The 25030-nt window shown below is 57.3% G+C and overlaps 1 protein-coding gene across 1 annotated transcript in view; it reads right to left on the bottom strand.

Moving 5' to 3' along the window:
- Nucleotides 1-16732, bottom strand: part of Pdxk (pyridoxal kinase) — a 32472-nt gene extending 15740 nt beyond the window's left edge. Inside the window, exons 1-3 of the mRNA XM_070030784.1 lie at nucleotides 16541-16732; nucleotides 2649-2703; nucleotides 849-953 (exon numbers count right to left, since the gene is read on the bottom strand). Coding sequence (XP_069886885.1) covers nucleotides 849-953; nucleotides 2649-2703; nucleotides 16541-16627 — 247 coding nt within the window. The 5' untranslated portion in view covers nucleotides 16628-16732. The remainder of the gene's footprint in view (nucleotides 1-848; nucleotides 954-2648; nucleotides 2704-16540) is intronic.
- Nucleotides 16733-25030: the final 8298 nt, after the last annotated feature.

The raw sequence follows: 25030 nt of genomic DNA, 5'->3' as shown, positions 1-25030 counted from the left end.
GCCCTGGGTTCGATTCCTCAGCACCACATAAGCAAAAAGAAAAAAAGCCGGGAAGTGGCACTGTGTCTCAAGTGGTAGAGTGCTAGCCTTGAGCTGAAGAGCTGAGGGACTGCGCCCAGGCCCAGAGTTCAGGCCCCAGGACTGGATCCAAAAAAAAAAAAAAAAAAGAAATATCCAGCAAGTAAGTCCATGAGACTTTTTTTTGTGTGTGTGTGTGTGGGGGGAGTTGTTGGTCATAGGGTTTGAACTCTGGGCCTGGGTGCTGTTCCTCAGCTCTTCAGCTCAAGGTGAGCACTATATTCAAGTCACAGCACAACTTCTGGATTTCAGGTGGTTAATTGGAGATAAGAGTCTCACAGATTTTCCTGCCTGGGCTGGCTTTGAACCATGATCCTCAGATCTCTGCCTCCTGAGTAGCTAGGATGACAGGCATGAGCCAGCAGCACCCAGCTCATGAGACTCTTATCTCCAATTAACAACTCCAGAAGTGGAGTAGCTCAAGTGGTAGAGTGCTAGTCTTGAGCAAAAATGCCCAGGGACAGCACTTAGGCTCTGAGTTCAAGTCTCAGGACACACACCACAGATCGCACAGAAATATGACAAATGAAACTCGTGCCAAGTGATAAAGGGTCACCCGTCTTGAGCCCTTTCCACCTGCCCCTCTCAGGGCTGCAGCCCCGGAACACCCGTGGTCTAAGCCTGGCACCCTGTGACAGGTCTCCAGACTATCAGGGTGGCATACACAGCCTCTTCCCACAGGAGGCAGGGACCGGGCACAAATCCATGGAGGGGGCTCTGACCCCACCCAGGCTGAGAGGTCCCCAGGGCCTGGGGCCCGGGCCCCTCACCTGTGAGCACGTAGTCATACTTATTCACGTTGTTCAGCTTCAGACCTTCGTACAGATCGTGGAGCTCCTGGGAGTTCAGCACGTGGCCCTTCCAATGAGCATAGCCTGTTGGGAAAACAGGTCATGCAGGCCTTGTTACGCATGGCCACAGGCTCCCGGTGACACTGCCGCTCCTGAGGCTGGCAGGTGGATGGCTTTCTTCATGGGCTGGCCAAGGCATGCACGAGGTCATTCAGGAATGTGCTTCAGTGGCCCCCAACCTGTCTAAGCGGACCTGCCCTAGGGTGCTGGTGGGACGAGAGGCTTACACCTTCCCATGCAGTCTCCTGCTGGATTAATCCAGTTCAGTGGGTACTCAGCACCTCTGGGGAGCCTGTGTCCTCGGGACGGGACGTGGGGAAGGAGGTCACTGTGCCCCAGCAGGTAGAGCCTCATCCCATCCCTGACCCACCCCCCTCCCCCACAAGCTCATTAACGTGCAGTGACAGCAAGTCACAGATCAAAGCCTGAGCCAGAGAGAAGACCTCATGGGGCCGAAAGGCAATGCCTGGAAGCCACACCCGTCCTGAGTGCGGGAGCAGATACAGTCCTCAGAAACACGCGCAACCCAACACTAGTGCTCAAGCCACTTGGTGGGCTGCTTACTTGAATGTAAGCAAATGTTTCTAAAACCCAGGGTGGTAGCCAGGCCTGGTGGCTCACGCCTGTCATCCTAGCTACTTGGGAGGCTGAAATCTGAGGATCACGGTTCAAAGCCAGCCTGGGCAGGAACATCCAGGAAAGTCCATGAGACTCTTATCTCCAATGAATCACCAGAAAACTGGAAGTGGTGCTGTGAAGTGGTAGAGCACTTGCCTTGAGCTGAAGCGCTCAGGGACAGCACCTAGGTCCAGAGATCAAGCCTCACGACTGACCAGAAAAAAAAAAGAAAAAGAAAAACCCATGGTGGCAAAGCAGTTCTGGTGGCTGCAGGTTCTGCCTCCTGGGACTTCTCATCAGAGCACCCCGAACCCGCACCAGGGCCGCCCGCACTCTCCTCACGTATGCCACGCGTAGCCTCCTCCAAGAAACGCACACATGAGAAACCACTGGAAGGCCCGCAGCAGGCTGTGGCTGCTCCGATTCCTCAGGTTCGGGAGAATGTCAGGACAGGACAGGGCTGCAGGGAGCTGCAGGGGCTTTGCTCTCCTGCCACAGGGGCCTGGCTGCAGTCCACGTGCAGTGGGCTCCGCAGGCCGTGGGGCGGGCAGGGGAACCAACCCTCGCCCTGGAAACTCCAGGGCTTCTGAGTCCCTTGCCCTCAGTGCTGAGCAGCAGGTCCTGGGGTCCCCAGGGGCCAGATGGTCACACGCAAGCCCCCTCCCCATGGCACTGGTGTCAGGAGCCAGCTACCAGCTCACCAGGGGATGACTGTGGGGGACTGTGCCCAGGCCCACGTGTCACCCTGGGTGTGGCGGGCGCGTCACAGGGCTCACCATGGGATGCAGCTCTGCATCGCCAGCACTCTGTGAGGTCTACCTGCTGAACCCACGACCTTCCACAGGTGTGGGGTGTCCACTCTGCTTTGCCGAAGAGCAAACGGAGGCAGAGAGGTCCCGACACTTGTCCTGAGTCACACAGCTCCAGAGCAGCGCAGCAGAGATCCACACCCCAGAGTCCACGCCCCACAGGTGACCCAGAGCCACGCACCGCGGCATGCAGTGTGGTGGAGCAAGCACACAAATCCCTGGCTGCCGGCTGCTGGCAGCACGGCTCCCAACGCCGTCTCAGTCCTGCCCTACTGCTGCCCCAAGGCCTTACCTGTGTGGTTTGAAAACTGGACAGAGTTCACTGCATCGATTTCAAATCCCAAAACCTGCAGACAAATGGCAGGGACAGGAATAAGAGCTCTGATCTGCTGCCCACAAACTCACTGCAGGTGCCCAGAGATGCCTGGGCACCAGCTGGGGGAGGGGCAGCACAGACTCTTGGCCGGTACACTGAAACAGGAAGTCCCCCCCCAGGCCACTGGACACTTGTACTGCCTGGGTGTCCCCCCTGTTCTTTATGTAGGGAGGAACCAGCCCAAGGGGCCACACAGAGCCCTGGCCCAGCTTTCTGGGATTCACTGAGGGTTCATGGATGGTTCTGGAGACCCCATCAAGTTGAAGTGCTCCAGGAAATAACGTCATGATTGTCCAGACTCACTGAGCCAGGCCTTGGGCCGCTGATGTTGCAAGCACACACTGGGTTGCAACGCGCAGCTGGGCAGCAGGCGGCCAGCCCCACCTCCTCCTGGGTCAGCTGGGAGGAAGCCGGCCCCACTCCAGGGCCTGAGGTCTCCCTGGAAACCAGCAGGGCTGCCAAAGGCCTGCCACTGAGCCAGCCTCTCAGTGGCCCTGGTGGGCGGCTGGGGTTGCGGGAGGGCGGGGCTCCGCCGCTGGGGAGCCCCAGCTTCAGCCGTTCACTCAGTGCACAAGGCAGCGGACAGGACGAGATTCAGAGTTACAGATCCTATCTCCTTCCTTCCGTGGCGGGCTGGAGCGTGGCAGCTCTCGCCCCATCCTCATGTCCCTCCGTCGGGGGCAGCTGCTCCCACTGCCCCTGGGAGGCTGCGGGCCGGCCACTTGCCCATTCCACCAGGAGAGCGTGGTGGGGACGAGGCCTGCCAGGCCCGCCACACGGCCCAGGGTGCCACTCCAGCAGCCCCCAGACCCCCACAGCCCACAGCAAAACCTCCAGCCCCGGGTCCTGGACCCCGTGTGAGGGCCCACGGTCAGGAGGGCTCTTCGGAAGCCAGAGGGGGGCCCAGCGCGTGGCGCGGAGTGCTCATGCACTCTCAGGAGAACGGAGGACAGCCGGCGATGCAGGAGGGAGCGCGCCCAAGCCCTGGAGGACGCCATCGCCCCGCACGAGGTCGGGGGCCATCAATGGGCTCCCCCAGGATCTGTCCTGACACTGAGCCCAGACCTGCCCCCCGCCGAGAGCCACAGGCAAGGCCCCACATGGGACCTGACGTGGGGACCGAGCGCCCTGGCCCCACCAGGGAGACTCAGCGGGGCGTGGCATTCACTGAGGGCTGCCCCGTACACGCCCGGCCACCTGGACCGGTGTGAACCAGCCCGCCACCTCCCGGGCCCCCCTCCACTCACTGCGTCCTGCCATCTCTGGCCCAGCGGCCATCCTCCCCCAGAGTTGCTGCCACCATCACATGACGTCCTGCCCCCCGCTCCCACCACCTTTCTGGAAGCTGGCCCCTCACCCGGCTCCGTCCCAGGAAGGACCTCCTTTCTCCATCTGCACTGCTCCCCATTCTGCCAATGGCCATGCCCAAGCCTAACCCTCCCCTGGGGGGCGAAGGGTCGCCTGTCCCTGCCTCCCCCCAGCAAGGCGAAGTTCACTCCACAGCCCGGGCCATCCAAGGGCAGCAGCGCAGAGCTCAACCGTGTGTGACAGGCACCGACAGGCACGGCGTGGGAGTCAGGGTCCCAGGGTCCAACGGTCACTCATTCCATCCACTGCTGCTAGAGAAGACGTGCCCACGGGGTGTGGGGCGGGGAGGAGGGGAGGAGCTAGAAAGTCTGGTAAGACCAACATCAGGACCACCAGGAGGCAGGAAGGAACTGAGACCCTCCCCTGAAAACCCGGGACAGGAAGCAAGGAAGCAAGGTGAGAGATGGCAAGGAGCTCGGGGAAGCAGAAAAGAGGCCTTCACAGCACACAGTTCTGGAGGCCTAGCCAGGGGTGGAGAGGAAGTGAGCCACCTCACCCCACAGCTTCCCAGATGGGGCAGAGAGGCAGAGCAAGACGCGGCAGGGCCGGAGGTCACGGGACAGAGCGAGGCACAGAAGGAGAGACGGTGGGACGACAAGATGGCATCTGGTATGGCAAGCTGGGCGCCAGCACTCACACCTGTCATCCTAGCTACTCAGGAGGCTGAGATCTGAGCATCAAGGTTCAAAGCCAGCCTGGGCAGGAAAGTCTGCGAGACACCAAAAAGCCAGAAGTGAAGCTGTGGCTCAATTGGCAGTGCAAGTCTTAAGCAGAATGCACAGACACAGCGCCCGAGGAGCTGAGGCCCAGCCCCAGGGCCACCCCCCCTCCCCCACGACACACAGACAGACAGACAGACAGACAGACAGACACACACACACACACACAAAATCTGGCGTGGTGGCAGGAAGGCAGCTGACCCAGAGCTGGTCACATTGGACTCTGCCTCGTGGTGTCTACTCTGCGCTACTTCATGGAGCTGTTTGCTTAGGATTTGTGTTCAAAAATGTTACAGCGGGGCCGGGCGCTGGTGGCTCACGCCTGTAATCCTAGCTACTCAGGAGGCTGAGATCTGAGGATCGCGGTTCAAAGCCAGCCCGGGCAAGAAAGACCGTGAGACTCCTATCTCCAATAAACCACCAGAAAACCGGAAGTGGCGCTGTAGCTCAAGTGGTAGAGCGCTCGCCTTGAGCTGAAGAGCTGAGGGACAACGCCCAGGCCCAGAGTTCAAGCCCCACGACCGACAAAAAAAAAAAAAAAAAAAAAAAAAAAAAAAAAATGTTACAGCGGTATTATGACCATAGTAACAGAATACAAACTAGCTCTGAAGCCAAATGTGTACAAATGGCTTTTATTTCTTCACCCCATACCACTCACAATATCATGAACTCCTTCAACTCCACTCAAGTCTGATGAAACAGGTCTATAAAGCAATGATGGCACAAATCTTGGAAATCCTGCCAAGATATTGTGCTCTGCTCTTTCTGCTTGGGTAGATAATTAATCCTCTGAAACTGGCAAGTGTACCCGAGGAGGAAGTTGCTATTTTCTGCTTTTAATGACGGCGCAGAGCCTCTGGGCCGGCATCTCCATTTCAAATCCTGGCTGATTAATAAGTGTCACATGCTCGTTTCAGCATTTCTAGCGTCCACTTATCCACCAAGCCGCATTTGCAAGGCATGGCCGGGCTGAGCTCCGCGGTGGGCCCCTGGGCCCCAGAAGGAGCCTGCTGTCCCTGAACTCTTGTCCCTAGCAAAACCCACACTCCTGTACTCGGTAGCAGGACGGGGCTTGTCTGCCCACCAGCAGCTCCCCCAGGGCACCGGCAGGGGGGAGTGAACGGAGGAGGGTGGGGGAAGACAAGGCTCCCAATCCACTTCTCCCTTGGGAAGAACGCCTCTTCCCCCACCCTGTGCCCTTCTTCAGAACCCGGGCAGGGATGGGGCCTCCCTCATGGCAGGTGAACCCTCTTTACGGTGTTGCCGGTCCTCCCAGAATCCTGCATCACACCTGACAGGCCTGCGGCTTGTGAGTCCTTTCACCCATGTGTACCTGTTAAAGCCGGCACTTGGATGCATCCATTACCACCTCCAAGGTACCTCTGTGTTCTTACACGGCCTCTTCTCTCCTCCCACACCTGGCTGAACAGCCAACTCCATTAACTATCTGCTTCCTAACGACCCCGTCCAGCTTTGGCCAGCACTCTGCTGCCTCACACACCTTGTCCCCTGCCCTCGCCCCCAGGGGACAAAGAGACAAACTTGAGTTGTGGCTCAGGTCAGAATGGCACTGACCACACACACACACACACACACACACACACACACACACACACACACACACACACACACACACACACACACACACACACGAGCAGCCGCCCAGTACACACACACACACACACACACACACATACACCACACACACACGTGAGCAGCCGCCCAGTAGCCAGGGCAGAGGCCTCCCTGCCCCTTGGCAGTCATAAGCCACTCTTGGGCCACCTGGGCACGAGCTCAGTCTGTGTATTGTCTTGCAGGAGAATCACCTGAAGTGCCCTGGGGGCCCGGTGGCAGGCAGGACTCTACGAGTAGTCCCCTGGGTCCTTGCTCACTCTGTGCCCCTCCAGTAGGGTGAAACCTAGGGTGTGAGCACGCTCCGGCCTCCGGGGTTATCCCCACGCGTTCCACCTGGGAGCCTCTGAGAGCAGCCTCTGCTCGGGCTGTGGGCAGAAGAGGACACTGGAAAGGTGAAAAGGAAGCAGGGCTCAGGAACGGCAGCTGCTTGGAAATGGAGGAGACCGCGTGAGGAAGGCAATTGTGCGGCCAGTTTTACATGCGTCACCGAGCCATAAAACTCACAATTCTAATTACTTCAAAAGCAAATATCATTAGTAGTCCAACCTGCCATCTCCTAATTACTAGCCTCTCCATTCTCTATGTCCTTGAGATTTCCGTCTGTGTGGTGGGACACTGCATGGTGGCGGTGACAGAACATTGCCTCCAAGCCAACAGCGCCGTCCTGCCACAGTGAAAGTGTCCACGCCACAGAAACTGGCACAAGTACCAGACGTCCATCCCTCATCACAGTGAAAGCGTCCACGCCACAGAAACTGGCACAAGTACCAAACATCCACCCCTCATGCTGCCCCTAACAACCAGCACGCCACAGGCTCTTGGTCCAGAGCCACATAACCAGACACATGGTACATATCTGTAAGCAAGATGTCAGCACTCAAGAAGCAGAGACAGAAGCCCAGCACTGTGGCTCACGCCTATAATCCTAGCTACTCAGGAGGCTGAGATCTGAGGATCATGTTTCAAAACCTCTGTGAGACTTATCTCCAGTTAGCCATCAGATAACTGGAAATGCTGCTGTGTCAAAGTGGTAGAGCATTAACCTTGAACAAAAAACCTCAAGGAAAGCACCCATGCCCTGAGTTCAAACCCCACAACCAACCAAAAAGAAAAAGAAAGCTGGGTGCTGCTGGTGGCTCACACCTGTAATCCTAGCTACTCAGGAGGCTGAGATCTGAGAATCCTGGTTCAAAGCCAGCTGGAGCAGGAAAGTATGTGACACTCTTATCTCCAATAAACCACTCAGAAAACTGGAAGTGGCACTGTGGCTCAAGTGGTAGAGTGCTTGCACTGAGCTGAAGAGCTGAGGGATAGCGCCCAGGCCCAGAGTTCAAGGCACATTAACCACAAAAAAAAAAAAAAAAAAAAAAAAAAAAACTAAAAGGAAAAGAGAAAGAAAAAGAAAGAAAGAAAGAAAGAAAGAAAGAAAGAAAGAAAGAAAGAAAGAAAGAAAGAAAAGGGAAAGCTGGGTACTAGTAGCTTTGTAATCCTAGCTACTCAGGAAGCTGAGGTGTGAGGATCATGGTTCAAAGCCAGCCTGGGTAGAAAAGTCTGTGAGACTGATCTTCAATTAATGACCAAAAAGCCAGAAGTGGAGCAGTGTTTCACTCAAAGCACCAGCTTTGAGTGAAAAACCTAAGGTATAAAGCTTAGGCATTGAGTTCAAGTTCCAGCACCAGCACCAAAAAAAATAAATAAATAAAAAATAATTTAAAAAAAAAAAAAAAAGGAAAAAGGAAAAAGAACTGGTTGTTTTGGCCAGGACAGAGTTCTGCCAAGAGGACAGGTAAATATGCCAGCTGTCCCGTGCCCCTGCCTGTGGGCTGATCTTCCTATTGCCACCTATTGCCGGTTGACTTACCCCCCTTCCGTACCTGGCCTCCACGCTACCATCACCCCGCTCCTGGCTCCATCCAGTCCAGCTGCACCTCACCCCGGCTCTGAGGCTCCCGCTGCAGTGCAATGAGGCCCAGACCCCTGTCAGCGCCCACTAACAGCACAGCACCCTGAGCACGAATCCCACGCTGGGGCCTCACAGATGCTGCTCACTTTCTTTTCTTTTCTTTTTTTTTTTTGTCTGTCAAGGGGCTTGAACTCTGGGCCTGGGCGCTGTCCCTGCACTCTTCAGCTCAAGGCGAGCGCTCTACCACTTGAGCCACAGCACCATTTCCGGTTTTCTGGTGGTTTATTGGAGGTAAGAGTTTCATGGACTTTCCTGCCTGGGCTGGCTTTGAACCGAGATCCTCAGATCTCAGCCTCCTGAGTAGCTAGGGTGACCGGCGTGAGCCACCGGCCCCCAGCTTGCTACTCACTTTCTACACCTCCCAAAAGCTGGGCCTCTGTGCCCTCCCCGCTCCTCCTCTCAGCCCAGGAGGCAGCCGCCCTGCCTGACCCACCCTCATCTCCACGGGTTCCCCATCTGCAGTCAGTCAGGCTCCCAGACCACTACTACCTGTCTCAACGCTCTCGTGAGATCCTCCCTTCTCATCTGCCTGGCATCTTGGATCCTGTCTCCACATTCCCTACAGGCCCAGGGGCACTGCATCCTTTCAGAGCTCCACACCCTACTAAACACTTTGTCTTGGAGCTGGGTGTGGTGGTGCTCACCCATAATGCCAATGCTCAGGAGATGGGGGCGGCAGGATCATGAATTCAGAGCCAGCCTGGGTTAAATTCTGAGACCCGGTCTCAGAAAAAATGGAAGTGGGAGCAGAAGAGAGGGAGGGAAAGGAAACCTTGCCTCTGACTTCCGCTGTACTGTTCCCGGCCCTATGTAGGGTTCTTGGGGCTCAGGGCTCCCCACTGCCCACAGGCCTGAATGCATGCCAAGCCCGGCCAAGACCCTCAGGCCATACTTACTACAGAACAATGGGTGCCCCAGTCAAGAAGTCTGCTGGAGCCAGACGCCGGTGGCTCACGCCTGTAATCCTAGCAGCACAGGAGGCTGAGATCAGAGGATCGTGGTTCAAAGCCAGCCCTGGGGAGCTGGGAAGGTGGCTCAGCGGTAGAGTGCTTGCCTTGCATGCCTGAGGCCCTGGGTTCGATTCCCCAGCACCACATAAGCAAAAAGAAAAAAGCCGAAGTGGCGCTGTGGCTCAAGTGGTAGAGCGCTAGCCTTGAGCTGAAGAGCTGAGGGATAGCGCCCAGGCCCAGAGTTCAGGCCCCACGACCGGACCAAAAAAAAAAAAAAGACAAAGCCAGCCCTGGCAGGAATGGCCATGGCCATGAGACCTTTTTTTTTCTTTTTTTTGGTTGTGGGGCCTGAACTCTAGCCTGGGCACTGTCCCTCAGCTCTTTAGCTCAAGGCTAGCACTCTACTATTTGACCCACAGCGCCATTTCCAGCTTTTTCTACTTATGTGGTAATGAGGAATGGAACCCAGGGCCTCATGCATGCGAGGCAAGCGCTCTACCACTGAGCCACCTTCCCAGCACCACCCCTCCCCACTCTTAACCTCCAATTAACCACCAGAAAAACAGAAGTGGCACTGTGGCTCAAGTGGGAGAGCACTAGCCTTGAGCTGAAGAGCTCAGGGACAGCGCCCAGGCCCGGAGTTCAGGCCCCACGTGGGCTAGGTAGATCTCAGCTGTCCACGACAGCCAGAGGCTGCCCTGCTGAGAGGTGCACCCAGGCGCTGCTGGGTGACAGCCGTGAACTGGGAGCCATTCCTGGGTCTTGGCCTGTGCCTCCCCCCTGAAGATTGCCTGGCAAGAGGCATGAGTGGGGGTGGCGGTATGGGAGGAGTCAGACCCTAGGAGAATGCACCTAGAAAACGCCTCTCAGAGGAAGGAAGCCGCTCAGCCTGCAGCACCCCAGGTGGTCAAAGCAGAGGCAGAGTGACAACAGGAAAAGCTCCTGGCCCCTGCCTTTGTGCAGGAGGAGCCCAGGGAAACAGGAGGAGCCCAGGGAAGCAGGAGGCCCAGGGGCGGAGCAGAAGCAGGGACGCGGGAAGCTCTCCACCCCTCCTTCTCCTGCCACCCCCTTCCTCCCGCGCGCCCTGCAGCCGCCGCCCCCCTCTCCCGTCCCCAGCGGAGTCCGCCCGCCTGCCTAGCGCATCATCAGCCCCTGCACAGAGCATCCGAGCATCCGAGGCTGAGGATCCTCCCAACTGGGGGAGGCCGAGTGACTCAACAGCTGGAGTGGGAGAGCTCTGGAATATTCCAGTATGGTTCCTCCACCCAGCCAGGCCACCCTTGCTCGAAGCATCCAGGGGCAGAGAGGAGGTCTGGACGTGATCCCGGAGGGGTCCCCACCCGGGAGCATCGCACCCTGGCTTCCGCTTTAGTCTCCTCCACAGGAGGCCAGTGGGCATTTGGGATGTGCTGGGCAGCACCGCAGGCAAGCTCAGGGCCCCAGCCCCTCCCGCCGCCTCCAGCCACGGCACCGGCAGCTCTACAATCCGCCTCTTCCCACACCTGAGCTCCAAGGCGCACTTCCACCTAGACACGGCCTCCACGCGTGGCTCACCCCACGTGTGCACCCGGGCCTCTTCTGACCCACGCACTCGCTGTCAGGAGGCAGGGCCAGGCAGGCCGCTCCCAGCTGCTGAGCAGAGCTGCGGGGTCTGCTCCGCCACGCCTAAGGGAGGGGTCCTGCCCCGCTCCCGGCCGTGGGCAGCTGCGACCATGGTCAGGCCTTCTGCAGACTCTCCAGGCTACAGAGGGTCACGGACAGCCAGGCTGGTCAGCTGCCCAGCCAGATCCTGTCCAGGTCCTGTGCTTCAGGGCAAACAGCTGCGTGGGGGCTGCGGGGCGGCGCCCGGGGCGGGGAGCCACCCCCATGTGAGTCCCCCTCCTATCCCTCGGCAGGCATCCCGCCAGGAGCTGGGGTCCCCTGGAGCCTCGCCATCTCAGAAGCTGGCCAGGAGGGCTGGCCTGACCCCTCCACAGCTTCCTCAGTGGAGTTGTCGAGGAGATGGCTTTCCCGAGAAAGGGGATGGGACAGGAGGGCGAGGGCAGCCCTCCCGGGAAGGACAGGCGCAGGGTGCACAGGCTGGCCCCAGCTTGGAATCCCATGGGGCCCAGGGTAGCCGGGAACAGGGAGGGGCCGGAGGCCTGGGCACTGTGCTGTGGCTGGCCCTCCTCACCACCTCTGCTTCCTGGAGAGGGGGAGTGGACGCCCCCACCCACTCTTGGACTGCCCAGGACCGCACACCAGAGGCTTCGCGAGGTGCACGCAGGCCACACATGGCTGCACACGGCCGTCAGCAGGCCGAGCACGCGGCTCTGCAGGCGTAGCCCTCACCACCTCCACCGCACGCCGAGCGTGGGCAGAGTGACAAGCACCACGTCACTACACCTGTACAATGCTCACGCACGCTGACGTGAAGCGTGCACACACTCAGGCTTGCACACACAACGGCGCATGCACAGTGCCCACCACACGTATGCACTGCCAGTCATACTTGCACACTCACACAGGACACACGCTCACCCACATTTATGTCCAGTCACGTTTACATACAGCCACACACGTACACATGCTCACCAGTACTCACGCACATGCGTGCTCATATTCGTGATTACACACACAGACACAACACAGACACAGACACAGACACAGACACAGACACGGCCCAGGCCAGAGGAAGGGGAAGCAGATGAGAAAAATAAGATTCAAACACTCTCCTTAGCAGCTAAAGAGTACAAACAGAACTTCACCCCAAACTCAAGGAGCCACAAGACAAATGCCACTTCCAGCTCAGAGTTGGAAAGGTCAAGGGTAGAAGCAGTTTTGTTCCTTCTCAAAGGAGAGTCTAAACCAGATCAATGTTTCCAGGCCTGGACCACCGTCTGGACCACAGGCCCTAAACCAACCAAGCTATCTATCCACCCTATAGCCTCCGGGGGCCAGTACGGCAGGGGTGTCCCATGGTGTGGCCCTGCTGTTTCGATTTTGAGGTCAGACTCCCAAAGTCACTGTTGGTGGAGCACGGTGGGTGAGCGTGTGGCACCCGTCACTCCCCGAGGGCCCTCTTCACCTCCACCGCCATCATGGAAGTCACACATGTCTCAGACGCCTGCGCCCGGGGCAGCGGCTCCAGAGGTCCACAGGCCCAGGCCACCTACCCAGCTGAAGGCACAGGTCTGGTTCATCTGCCCCAGAGGACAGACGCTGGCACGGAGGCCCATGACCATGCTCAGGAGACCCAGCTTGGCTGGAGGCCCAGGAGCCACGGCAAGACGGACAGCCAGGCTGCCCCTCCCCTCCAGAATAGTCACCCTGAGGTCACCAGACCCAGGCTCTCACTGCACCCTACACTGGGCCACTGTCGACCTTCTCTGAAGGCTCTTCTGACCCACAGCGGACATGGCAGGCCTGCCCAGGGAACTCGTAAACATGCCTGTATTTGGAGAAAAGATCTTTGTGGGGCTGGGAAGGTGGCTCAGTGGTAGAGCGCTTGCCTTGCATGCCTGAGGCCCTGGGATCGATTCCTTAGCACCACATAAGCAAAAAAGAAAAAAGCCGGAAGTGGTGCTGTGGCTCAAGTGGTAGAGCGCTCGCCTTGAGCTGAAGAGCTGAGGGACAGCGCCCAGGCCCAGAGTTCAGGCCCCACGACCTGACAAAAAAAAAAAGAAAAGATCTTTGTGGCTGCAAATAAGTTAATAAAGATTTCAAGATGAGATTGTCCTGGATTTTCTGTGTAGACCCTGGATTTCGTGACAAGAAGCCTTAGGAGCAAGGGCAGAAGGCAGGCAGACGGGAGCAGGTCAAGTGGCAGAGAGGAGCCACGCAGCTAGGAGCCTGGGGACGGCCAGGGACTACCAGAAGCGGGAAGAGGCAGGAAGGATTGGCCTCTGGAGGAAGCAGGGCGCTGCTGAACCCCAGGTCCCAGACTTGGGGTCTCAGATGAGCAGAGAATAACTGTGTTTGAAGGCAGCCGGTCTGCAGCACGGTGGTGACATTCTAACAGGTCCCGAGTTTGTTCCTCCATATCCTTACCACCCTGGCAAGCCACAGAGCACAAGCAGGGCTGGGGGCTGCCCTGGGCACCCTGCCATCTCTGCCACAGGGCAGGGGGCTGCACACGCAGGAGCTGCAGAGTCAACACACCCGCAAGGCTCTGCAGACACCCACGAGACTCAGGAGATTCAAAGCCCAGTCCTGGAGGACTCATTTCCGGAAGTGGGCGAGAGGACCGTGCAGCTAATGGCAAAGAGGCAGTGGGCTTAATCTCCAGCATGGCAGACAAACGAGAGGGGGAATGTGGGTTGTAGTGGTTCGTGGCTATAATCTTAGCGACTTGAACAAGTCCGGCAGTCAGATCCGAGAGACTTTGACATCAAAAGGCCCTGAACTGAGTTCAAGCCCTAGTTCCAAAACACAAAAAATAAAAGACTGAAAAAAAAATAAGAGCCTGGTGGAGTCTGGGAGGGGAGGCAGCAGGGCTTCTTGGCTTCAGCCCTGTTTTTCTACACTCTACTATGCAGGCCCAGAACAGCTGGAGGTCCTTGCACTCAGAAGCTAGTTGGTGTCCTGGATTCAGCCCCGTCTGCGGGACAGGGAAGGAGGCCATGAAGACCACAGCATGCCCCACCGCGCGCCTGCGCCTCAGCCTCACGCCCTCCCCCTCCCCCCCCCCCCCCCCCCCCCCCCCGCCACCTGCCTGCCGCCGCCTGCCAGCTCTGATCAGATGCAGAGGTTCCCCTCAATACTAAAATGCCCAGAAACAAAAAACCCAAAACAGTGTGAACGTTCTGCAATCTTCTCTTTGTACATTTTTCTTGGCCCAGGGAAGGAGGCTGCACAAAAACAGTGAGGCATGGGGCTGGGAAGGTGGCTCAGTGGCAGAGCGCTTGCCTTGCATGCCTGAGGCCCTGGGTTCGATTCCCCAGCACCACAAAAGCAAAAAGAAAAAAGCCAGAAGTGGTGCTGTGGCTCAAGTGGTAGAGCGCTCGCCTTGAGCTGAAGAGCTGAGGGACAGTGCCCAGGCCCAGAGTTCAGGCCCCACGACTGGCCCCCCCCAAAAAAACAAACAAACAAACAGTGAGGCTTGCTGGGCTGGAGCAATGAGCAGGAGACCGGGGCCAACTGTCCTGAGACGCGAATCTGTTCCATGCCAGAGCCATCCACCCTCCCGAGCCACGGGCACCTGCCACACCCAGGACTAAGGATGGGACTCCTCTGCACTCTCCAATCCCCAGCTGGAGTTCCAGGACAAGAGGATGCTCACCTCATGACATCACCTCGGGACACTCACAAGCGACCTCTCATCCCTGGTCTCCCAGAGCAATGTTAGGAAAAAACCTTTGGGGCCCTTTTCTACCTTTTCTTTCCTCATATTCAGCTATGTAGACAAGACTTGAGATGTCCATGGTGTACAGTGTGAATCAAAATTAAGAATATAAGCTTGGGGCCAGGCGCCTGTGACTCATGCCTGTAATCCTAGCTACTCAGGAGGCTGAGATCTGTGGGTCATGGTTCAAAACCAGCCCCGGCACAAAAGTCTGTGAGACTCTTATTAACCACCAGAAAACCGTAAGTGGTGCTGTGGTTCAAGTGGTAGAGTGCTAGCCTTGAGCTGAAGGGCTGAGGGACAGTGCCCAGGCCCAGAGTTCAAGCCCCATGACCACCACCACCAACAACAACAACAAAAAGTGAACTAACCCACCCCCACACCGAGGTCCCCACTAGAAGCTCTGGACCTTCGAGGAGAGGCCTACTCTAGCCCGTAGAAGCCTTGTTCCTAAGAGGCACCCACCTCCCCAGATGGGGCTGGGGAGCCCCCTTCCCTCGAACAGCTGGACACCCTGTCTTCATTCTTGGGGTGGAAGCTGAGAGCAGGTGCCTGGTAATTTAGGAACAGAGGATCCTGCCAGGAGCTTCCAGGGAAGTGGAGGAGGGGACAGTTTATCCAGTGAAGGAGGAAGAGGAGGGCAGGAGTGGTGTGGGGAGGAGGGCCAGGACAGAGGCCTCAGGAGCACTGTGCCTCGGCCCAAGACCGGAGGCCTGCTCAGGCTGTACTGCTCCGGGACCCTTGGACCCTGGGACCCTCACCTTAGTGACCCTGCCAGACACTCCCCACTCCCCTCCCTGTCCCCCTGCACCTTTGGACTTTCCACCCACATCTCTGTGCTCTACTGCCAGGTGTGTCAGCCACAGGACAAGCCCTCAGACTCTGCTCAGACTCAGCCCCCGTCCTTCCTCCGGGGCCACCGTGCCAGGTGGGCCCTCCTCACCTCTCCTGGGCGGGGCTCAGCAATGGGGCATGTGGAACAGGGGTCCAGGCCCAGCCACACCGGCGGCCTCCCCTCCCCTGCTCGAGGACCCTGCCACCAGATAGCCAGGCCCAGCCAGGCTTCCCGCTAGCCAGCCAGGCAAGGGACACCGCCTACTCCAGGTCCTGTCCTGGCCTCAAGGCCCACGGAGCCCCAGCCAGCCTCGGCCCGGGCCCGGCCCCCAGCCACCGCCCCGAGGCCGTTCTCGGCCTTGGGCAGAAGGGAGGATCCGCGGCCCAGAAAGGATGGAGCCACCTGGCAGGATGCTGGGGGCTGCACCGTTGCCCCACCGACCGCCCCCAAGAACCGTCGGCCGAGCGGGTCCCGTTCCCCGCCCCCCGCCCCGGGGTGGGAGGGACGCGGCCGAACCTGGGCCCCGCAGGTGAGCGCGCCGGGGCGGCCTCGGGTCCTCCCCGGCCGCGGGGCGGGTCCCCCCGCCTCCCCCGGTCTGAACCCCCCAACCCCACCTCAGGGTCTGCGCCCACCCCCCCGGGGTCGCTGGCCCGGCTCCGTCCCCCCCCGGGGTCTGCGCCCACCCCTCCACCCCGGGGTCTGCGCCCCCGCCCCCGTGGGGTCGCCGGCCCGGCTCCGTCCCTCCACCCCCCCCGGGGTCTGTGTCCCCCCCCAACTCCCCCGGGGTCTGCACCCCCCCCACCCCGGGGTCTGCGCCCCCCGCGCCCGTGGGGTCGCCGGCCCGGCTCCGTCCCCCCGGAGTCTGCGCCCTCCACCCCCCCGGGGTCTGCGTCCCCCCACCCCGGGGTCTGCGCCCCCCCCACCCCCCCGGGGTCTGCGGCCCGGCGGGAGCGCTGGGCCGCGCCAAGGTCACGGCTCGGGCCGGGGCGGGTTACGTAAGGCGCGGCGCGCGTACCTGCAGCGGGAACGTGGCCGCCCGGTTGCCCACGTAGCCGCGGACGACGTGGCTCTGGATGGAGAGCACGCGGCACTCCGGCTCCATGCCGGCCGGGCCGCGCGGCGCGGGGCCGCGGCTGTCGCCGGCTCGGCCGCTGCTGGCTCGCTCGCCTCCCCGGGCTCCCGGCGCCCGGCCCCGCGGCTGCTGCGTCCGCGCGCGGCCCCGGCTCGCGCAGGCGCCCGGCTCGGACGCGCCGCCCGCCTCCTCTGACCTCAGCCGGCGGCTGCGAACCCGCGAGTCCGCGCGTCGCGGGGCGGGGCGGGGCGGGGCGGGGCCCGGGGTGGCCACGCCCCCGCCCGGCCACGCCCTCCGGGCAGGGAAGCGCGGGACCGACCCCGCCCGCCGCTCACTCATTCATTCATCCCTAGTTCCGCCTCGGTCCTCGGGCCGGTGCAGCGGGACGACTCGCTGGTGCCCGAGGCCGAGCGGAGACGGGGCCGGCAGCCGGGCCCGGGGAGGGGGTCGCCGCGGCCCCACGAGTGGCTCCGCAGACCCGGAGCTCCCCTCGCCCCCGGCCGGGCGCGCGCACCCCTCTCCCTCCCCTCCCCGGGAGCGCGCACCCCTCTCCCTCCCCTCCCCGGGAGCGCGCACCCCTCTCCCTCCCCTCCCCGGGAGCGCGCACCCTTCTCCCTCCCCTCCCCGGGAGCGCGCACCCTTCTCCCTCCCCTCTCCGGGAGCGCGCCCCTCTCCCCTCCCCTCCCCAGGCGCGCGCACCTCTCCCCGGGAGCGCGCGTCCCTCCCCCTCCCACCTCCCCCCCCCCGGGCGCCCTGGGTGGTGGCACCGGAAGCCCGGCTAGGCTGGTGCGGAGCCGCGACACGAGGCGACCTCACGGTCGGGGAGGGGGAGGGGCCGGGCCGGGGCCCCGAGGCCTGGGTCTGACTCCAGCATCCACTTAAGAAAGATCGGCCTGCCCATGTAGTTGTAACTCCTCTGTACAGTATGTTCACAAATAAAATTAAATTAAATTAAAAAAAAAAGAAAGATCGGATCGCTGGGTGACAGCAGCTCCTACTACTGAGCATACATAGTTCCTGCTCCCACGCCAGCCTTGCAGACACCCAGTGAGCCGTGATGAAACTCGAGAAGCGGCCAGAGGTGACAGTGTGACCAGTGCAGTCCCGGAGCCTGCAGTGCCCCCCCCGCTGCCCCCCCCCCGCCCCGTCTGATGGACGCCATCTCCAAAGCTGACTTCACCCCTCCCCACCTGCCACCTACAGCCCTCCCTTCTCACCCCCATCAAACCCAAAGCACCAGGAGAGAGGAGCAGAGGCACGAAGGCACGGGCCTCGCGGAACTACTAGCCAGAGGACTCCGCTTTCCGAAGGGAAAACTCAGGAAAGCACACTGCTCAAGTTTCATGAGCTCTGCACCCGTCCCCAGCAGTCACACGGAGACGCCGAGCTGGCTGCTCCCAGAGGGGCCCACAGGCCCACCCAGGAGCTGTCCTCTGTCCCTGAGCCTGGCTCATTTTTAGCTCTCCAGGAGCTTCTGAGACACCCAAGGGGAAGAGCCACCAGTCAGAGCAGTTGAATCTGGTATTTTTGTGAGAACTTGTCAGTAGCCACTAATGATCAAAGTCCAAACCTTTCCTAGATGATCCAGAGAGTAAAAACCTTCCGGAAACTGGATCTCTCTTGACAAAACACTGCCAAACTGGTGAACTAGGAGCCACCTCATTTTGTTGTTGTTGTTGTTGTCCTCAGTCCTGGGGCTTGAACTCCAGGCCTGGGCACTGTCCCTGAGCTTCTTTTGCTCAAGGCCAGCACTCTATCACTTGAGCCACAGTGCTACTTCCAGCTTTTTCTGCTTATGTGGTACTGAGGAATGGAACCCAGGGCTTCATGCATGCGAGGCAAGCACTCTAACACTGAGCCACCTTTGCAGCCCACCATCCCCTTTCTGTGTGTCAGGGGGGCTCCTCCTGTGGCAGGCCCAGGTCAGCTGGTCCTGAGAAGGCAGGCAGGCCCTGGAAGGGTGGCCCTCCTCTGGGCTGTACCACTGCACTGGCACATCAGAAGGACCTTAGGGAGACGCTGGCCCTGGCCCTGGGGAACATTACTTCATGGTGAGAGCCAGAGAGTAGGGCTAGCAGGACAGTTCGAGACAAGGATGGGCCTTGGGCCTTGAGCACTAGGCTCTACCTGAACACCAAGGAGAGGTCTCACGCAGCATGGTCTGTCCCTGAAGACCGGGTTCCCTCAGACTTCCGTCCTTGTCTTTTATCTAGATTCCCTGGTCCTGGTGGAAGTCCTACCGCTGCTCTCTTAGGGGACAGATTTAGGAATGTTTCCTAGCTCCAGAAAATTTAAGAAGCTCACTCCTCACAGGCTTAAATTACAGTTTTAGAGATTTCATGGGGCTTGAACTCAAGATCTGGGCACTATCCCTGAGCTTCGCTTCTTTTGAGCTTCTTTTGTTCAAAGCTAGCAGTCTACCACTGGAGACACAGCACTACTTCTGGTTCTTTCTGTATATGTGGTACTGAGGAATTGAACCCAGGGCTTCATACATGCTAGGCAAGCGCTCTACCACTAAGCTACTTTCCCAGCCCCATCCCCAAGCTTTCTTGCTCAAGGCTAGTGCTCTGTCACTTTGAGCCACAGTGCTACTTTCTGTTCTGATGGTTCATTGGAGATAAGAGTCTCACAGACTTTCCTGCCCAGTTGACTTTGAACCGTGATCCTCCTCGGATCTCAGCCTCCTGAGCTGGTGGTGTGAGCCACCAGTGCCCAGCTGTCATTCTTTTTTTGTTGTTGTTGGTTGTAGGGCTTGAACTCTGGGCCTGGGTGCTGTCCCTCAGCTCTTCAGCTCAAGGCTGGCGCTCTACCACTTGAGCCACAGCACCACTTCCGGTTTTCTAGTGTTTTTTGTTTTTGTTTTTTTTTTGTCGGTCGTGGGGCTTGAACTCTGGATTTTCTAGTGTTTTGTTGGAGATAGGAGTCTCATGGAATTTCCTGTCTGGGCTGGCTTTGAACTGTGATCCTCAGATCTCAACCTCCTGAGTAGCTAGGATGACAGGCATGAGCCACCGGCGACTGGCCCAGCTGTCATTCTTAGTTTTAGGGTAGGTGGAGGTTAGGGAAGTCACCAAGCTTATCTCCCGAGAGTTTATCTAAAATCAAGATGAGCCCAGGCTGGTGGCTCATGCCTGTCATCCTAGCTACTCAAGAGGCTGAGATCTGAGGATTGCAGTTCGAAGCCAGCCTGGGCAGAGAAGTCCATGAGACTCTTATCTCCACTACACTCCTCAGAAAAAGCTGGAAGTGGCATTGTGTCTCAAGTGGTAGAGTGCTAGCCTTGAGCACATAGAGGCTCAGGAACAGTGCCCAGGACCTGAGATCAGGCTCCAGGACCTGCAATGAATAAATAAAATAAAGTTTGATCCTAGGTCTGATACAGAGGTGGACAGTACTTTCCTATTAAATGCAACTAAAAACAGTCCAAGGTAACTTTGGATTTTCTTTTTGTTGTTGCTATGCAAGTGTTCTAGAACTGAGCTACATACCCAGCTTTTTTTTTTTTTTTTTGTCGGTCATGGGGCTTGAACTCTGGGCCTGGGTGCTGTCCCTGAGCCTCTTCAGCTCAAGGCCAGCGCTGTACCACTTGAGCCACAGCATCACTGTGGCCACTATCTTTTGAGATTCTCCTGTCTCCTAAGTGCTGAGATTACAAGCATGTGTATCATGCCTGGCCAGTTTTGGCTCTCTATCTACAATGTCCCTCTCTCCACCATAATGATGTTTCTACTCAGGCATAGAATTAAGACACTATTTCAAAAATAACACCAAAAAAGTATTGGTGGAGTGGCACAAATAGTAGAATACCTGCCTGGCAGGCAGGAGGCCCTAAGTTCCAACTCTAGTACATTGCTCTCTTCCTCCCTGCCCTAATCGAGAAAAAGAAATAAAAGGAACAATAACAAAAAAAAAAAAACAAGCAATCATTTATGAAAATGGGCAAGAGAAAGAGGCTTGGGCTTGCCACCCATGGTGGTACTCTACTATAATCCCAGCTCTTGGGAAGTTGAGGCAGGAGGATTGGGAGTTTGAGGCCAGCATGCATTGTTATGATGCTGTTATGAGACTCTGTCTGAACAGGTTTAAAAAAAAAAAAGAAAGAAAAAAAGGAAAGGCTGGGAACGTGGCTCAGTGGTAGAGTGCTTGCCTAGCATGCATGAAACCCTGGGTTCCATTCCTCAGTACCACATACACAGAAAAAGCAGGAAGTGGTGCTGTGGCTCAACATGGTAGAGTGCTAGCCTTGAGCAAAAGGAGCTCAGGGACAGTGCCCAGGACCTGAGTTCAAGCCCCAGGACTGGAAAAAAGAAAGAAGGAAGGAAGGAAAGAAAGAAGGAAGAAGGAAAAAGAAGGAAAGGAGAGAAGGAAGGAAGGGAAGGAGAAGGAAGGAAAGAAAGGAGAAAAGAGAGAAGGAAGGGAGGGAGAAGGAGGGGAGGAGGAAGAGAAGGAAAGAGAGAAAGAAGGAAGGCGAGAAGGCAGGCAGGCGACCAGGCAAAGAGAGGGCTCGGCCTGCCATGGTAAGTGTGTGGCAAGGGGCTGCGGGAGGGGAGGCTGGTCTAGCAGGTCGTCCAGCAGTCTGACTGCACACATTTCAGACTTTCCTCAGCCCCAGCGTCCCGGCACTGGTGAGGAGTTTGAGTCTACTCCTGGCAGGGATGGGGGCTCTTTCCTAGAGAACCTCATCTCCTGCTTCTGAGAGACAACAGGAAGGTCAGAGTGGCCTTGTTGCATCTGCTCAGCCAGGTGTCCTCACTCACAGTGTCAGTGAGCCAGAACGGCCCTGTGTCCCGAAGGCCTCCAGCTAGCAGACAAACTGTTCCCGCCACACAACGAGATGTGAAGGCCGTTCTGACCTGGGCAGAGCATGGATGGACCGAGACATTATATGCAGTGGGAGAATCCAGATACAAATGAAAAATGCCTGTAGGAACCTATTTTCATGAAGTCCCTAGGGTTGGCAAATCCCTAGAGGCAGAAAGGAGAAGGTGGGTACAGGGGCTGGGGAGCTGCCGTTGAGTGGGGACACACTTTGTTTGGAAGATGAGAAGTTCTAGGGACAGATAGTGATGATGGCTGTGAAGCTTGGTGAGTGTATTATTTATTTATCTGGACCTGGGCGCTGTCCCTGAGCTTCTTTTGCTCAAGGCTGGCACGCTACCACTTGAGCCACAGCGCCACTTCTGGCTTTTTCTGCTTATGTGGTGCTGAGGAACGGAACCAGGGCTTCATGCATGCGAGGTGAGCACTCTACCACTGAGCCGCCTCCCCAGCCCCTTGTTTTATTTTATTTTATTTTTTTGCCTGTTGTGGAGCCTGAACTCTGGGCCTGGGTGCTGTCCCCCAGCTCTTCAGCTGTAGACCAGCGCTCTACCGCCTGAGCCTCAGCCCCACTTCGAGCTTTTTCTGATTATGTGGTGCTGAGGAATCGAACCGAGGGCCTCATGCATGCAAGGCAAGCGCTCTACCACTGAGCCATCTTCCCAGCCCCCCCTGGCTTTATTTTTTACAGGCAGGAAGCAGGGGCAACATTAACTGTAGTGTAGGCCACGTCCCCATTCTCTAAGACGATCTGGTTTAGTGAAAAGTCCGAGTGAGTGCGATGCTGAGGAATGCAGATAATATTGAACCCATCTTTCCGGACGGAGGTGGGGCCGTGCCTCTGCAGACTGCAGGGAAGGGCTTCAGAGGCGGGGCTAAGGGAGGGAGGCCAGTCCCCTCCCAGCCGTGGCCTGGTGTGGAGTTTGCCCCTGAGCTTGGAAGCTCACCAGCCACCTGCAGGGACCTGGCTGCCAAACTCAGACTGGTTTCCAACTCACCGCCGCCCTGCCTCAGCCTCTGAGAGCCAGCACTCCAGGCGGGAGCTATCAGGACCTGACTGGCCACATTACTGGAGACGGTCACTCCCTTGAGATTCTTTATTTCCAATCAACCAGCAAAATGCTGGACTGCAGCCATGGTTCAAGTGCATCGAACAAGAAGCCCTAAAGTGGAAGCCCCAATCCCGGCAAGATGAACATGGTCCTTTAGTCACACATGAGAACCCCGTGGGGTGGCAGCATCCGTGAGCAGCCGCCAGAGCGCCCCTCTGCTGGGGCGCCTTGCCCTTGGACTGTTGTTTATAAACTACTCAGGTCATGGTATCATGGAAAATCAGCCCCAACAGATTCAGATTCCTCCGGAGGGGACTGTAACAGTCACTTTGGGGGTCTGTGGGCAGGCTTGGAGGTGGTTCTGGTCGTTTGAGTTGGCCAGGCGGTAAGGGGACTTGCAGCCAAACCAGGCAAAGGATCCCAGGCCAGGTGGACCATGGAGAACATGGCCATTGGGGAAACACGGAGGAAAATGGCGCTTTGGAGAGGCTATAGTGAGCGGTGAGGCTGTGTTGTGGTCCTAGGGGGGAGGGGAGGGTAAGGCTTCTAAGAACAGGGACTTTTCCATCAAGAGAAAGCTTGGGCCCCAGGGGCTCACCCTGCTGGCCTACCTACTCAGGAGGCTGAGATCTGAGGATTACAGGCCAGGCAGAAAAGTACCTGAGACTATTATCTCCAATTAACCAGCAAAAAGCCAGAGGTGGAGGTATGGCCCCAATGGTAGAGCACCAGCCTTGAGCCTAAAAGCTCAAGGACATTGCCCAGTCAAAGCTCCAGCACTGGCACACAAATGGGAAAGAAGTAGTCACGTGAAACATGAGGCTAGCCCAGGCCCTGTCCTCAGCAGATCTCAGCACACAGCCCTTTGAGATGGAAGTTGCTTGCCTGGCTGTGTTAATAAATCTCATCACCAGCAATTGCTCTCAGGGGAGAAAGCAACTTCTTTCTGCAGCAAGCCAGCTACTGGGGACAACGAAACCTATCAGCCTTCTCAGAGTCATTATGCCGGTGTCGTTTGCCAGAATTGACGCTACGCACCCCTCCCCCGCCTCAGAAGGTACTGGTTATATGACTCAAATCTGTTCCTACTGGTTGAGAATACCTTCAACTTTTATTCTTACAAAAGTAATTACAGGGTTTAAAGATTGATTAGTCATTAGTGATGACTAATGCCAAGAATAACGGAAGCAATTTTTAGACTGGGTTCAGAAAAGCAGCAAGTCCTAAGAACAAAAGGTGTGCTAAAGGAACAGCAGGAACAGCACCCGGGCAGGTAGCTGGCCCAGGGACATTTTGTTCCTGTTCCTGGTCAATTCAGGGACTCCGTTTGATTTGCTTGCTAGAGGGAAAATGTCATTGTAACCTGTGGAGAAGTGAGTAGCTGGGATTACAGGTATGAGTCATTGGTACCCCTTGATTTTTTTCTTCCTTGAGACAGAGCCTTGCATGTGACCAAGACTGGCCTGGAACTTGCGATTCCTTTTTCTGCCTCTGTCTCTACTATGCTGGGTTTGATCACATGTTGCAGTATAATTTGTGTGTAATGGGATAAATAAAAGGCATTAAGATAGCTTTTTATTTTTATTTTTTTCTTGCTAGCATTGCGTTTCTGCTGGTGCGTGGGTTTGAACTCAGGGCCTCATGCTGATCGGCCTTGCTCTCTACCACCTGAGGCCAGCCTGTCAGCAGGGTGTTTAGGGTTCTGTTTGTTTATGAGAACAATACATATGGGTGTGCCTGTGGCACCTGTAGAATGTACTGACCTCCGAGGCCCGGGTGTATCCACAGCTCTACAAACATCGAAGGGGTTTGGTGTGTTCCCAAGGTGCCTGGCCCAAGATCAGCTTCCCTCAGTGTGGCTCAGACACAGAGTACCTGCTGTTGGGAGCTAGCTGACTGGAGTGCAGTGCTGACCGTGCAGCGCTGACCGGCCTGGTGCCAGGTGAGACAGCCTTCTCCTCCTACAGCGGAAAATCAAAAGCCCTTCTCTAGGCCAAGCTTCTTTGCTTTGAACAGTGATCCTCACATGTCAGGCTTCTGATTAGCTGGAATTGTAGGTGTGGAGAAAGTTGGGAGACTGAGGCTGGGGTATGGCAACTAGCCCACTGTAGTAGGGCGTGTCAAATTCACTGTCTTTTTCTTTTTTTTTTTTTTTGGTGTTCAACATGGGGCCTGAACCCTGGGCCTGGGCACTGTCCCTTAGCTCTTCAGCTCAAGGCCAGCGCTCTACCACTTGAGCCACAGCGCCACTTGCAGGTTTCTGGTGGTTTAGTGGAGATGAGTCTCACAGACTTTCCTGCCTGGGCTGGCTTTGCACTGTGATCCTCAGATCTCAGCCTCCTGAGTAGCTAGGATGACAGGCGTGAGCCACCAGCACCCGGCTTTTACTGTCTTAAGAGTTTACTCTTAGCTCCTGTTAACTCCATTTCGTTTTTTACTCCATCTTCAAGGACTGCACTCCCACCCCCCACCTGTGAGACTAGTTCCTTATAATCTGACATTTGAAAAGATATGTAGCCATTGTTCTATTTCTAACAATCATAATAACAGGTTATAGAAA

This window comes from Dipodomys merriami, unplaced genomic scaffold, assembly GCF_024711535.1.
Source record: "Dipodomys merriami isolate MVZ:Mamm:240054 unplaced genomic scaffold, mDipMer1.0.p SCAF_2, whole genome shotgun sequence".
In the NCBI taxonomy this organism is placed as follows: Eukaryota; Metazoa; Chordata; class Mammalia; order Rodentia; family Heteromyidae; genus Dipodomys; species Dipodomys merriami.
This window is presented reverse-complemented; position numbering and strand designations above follow the sequence as displayed.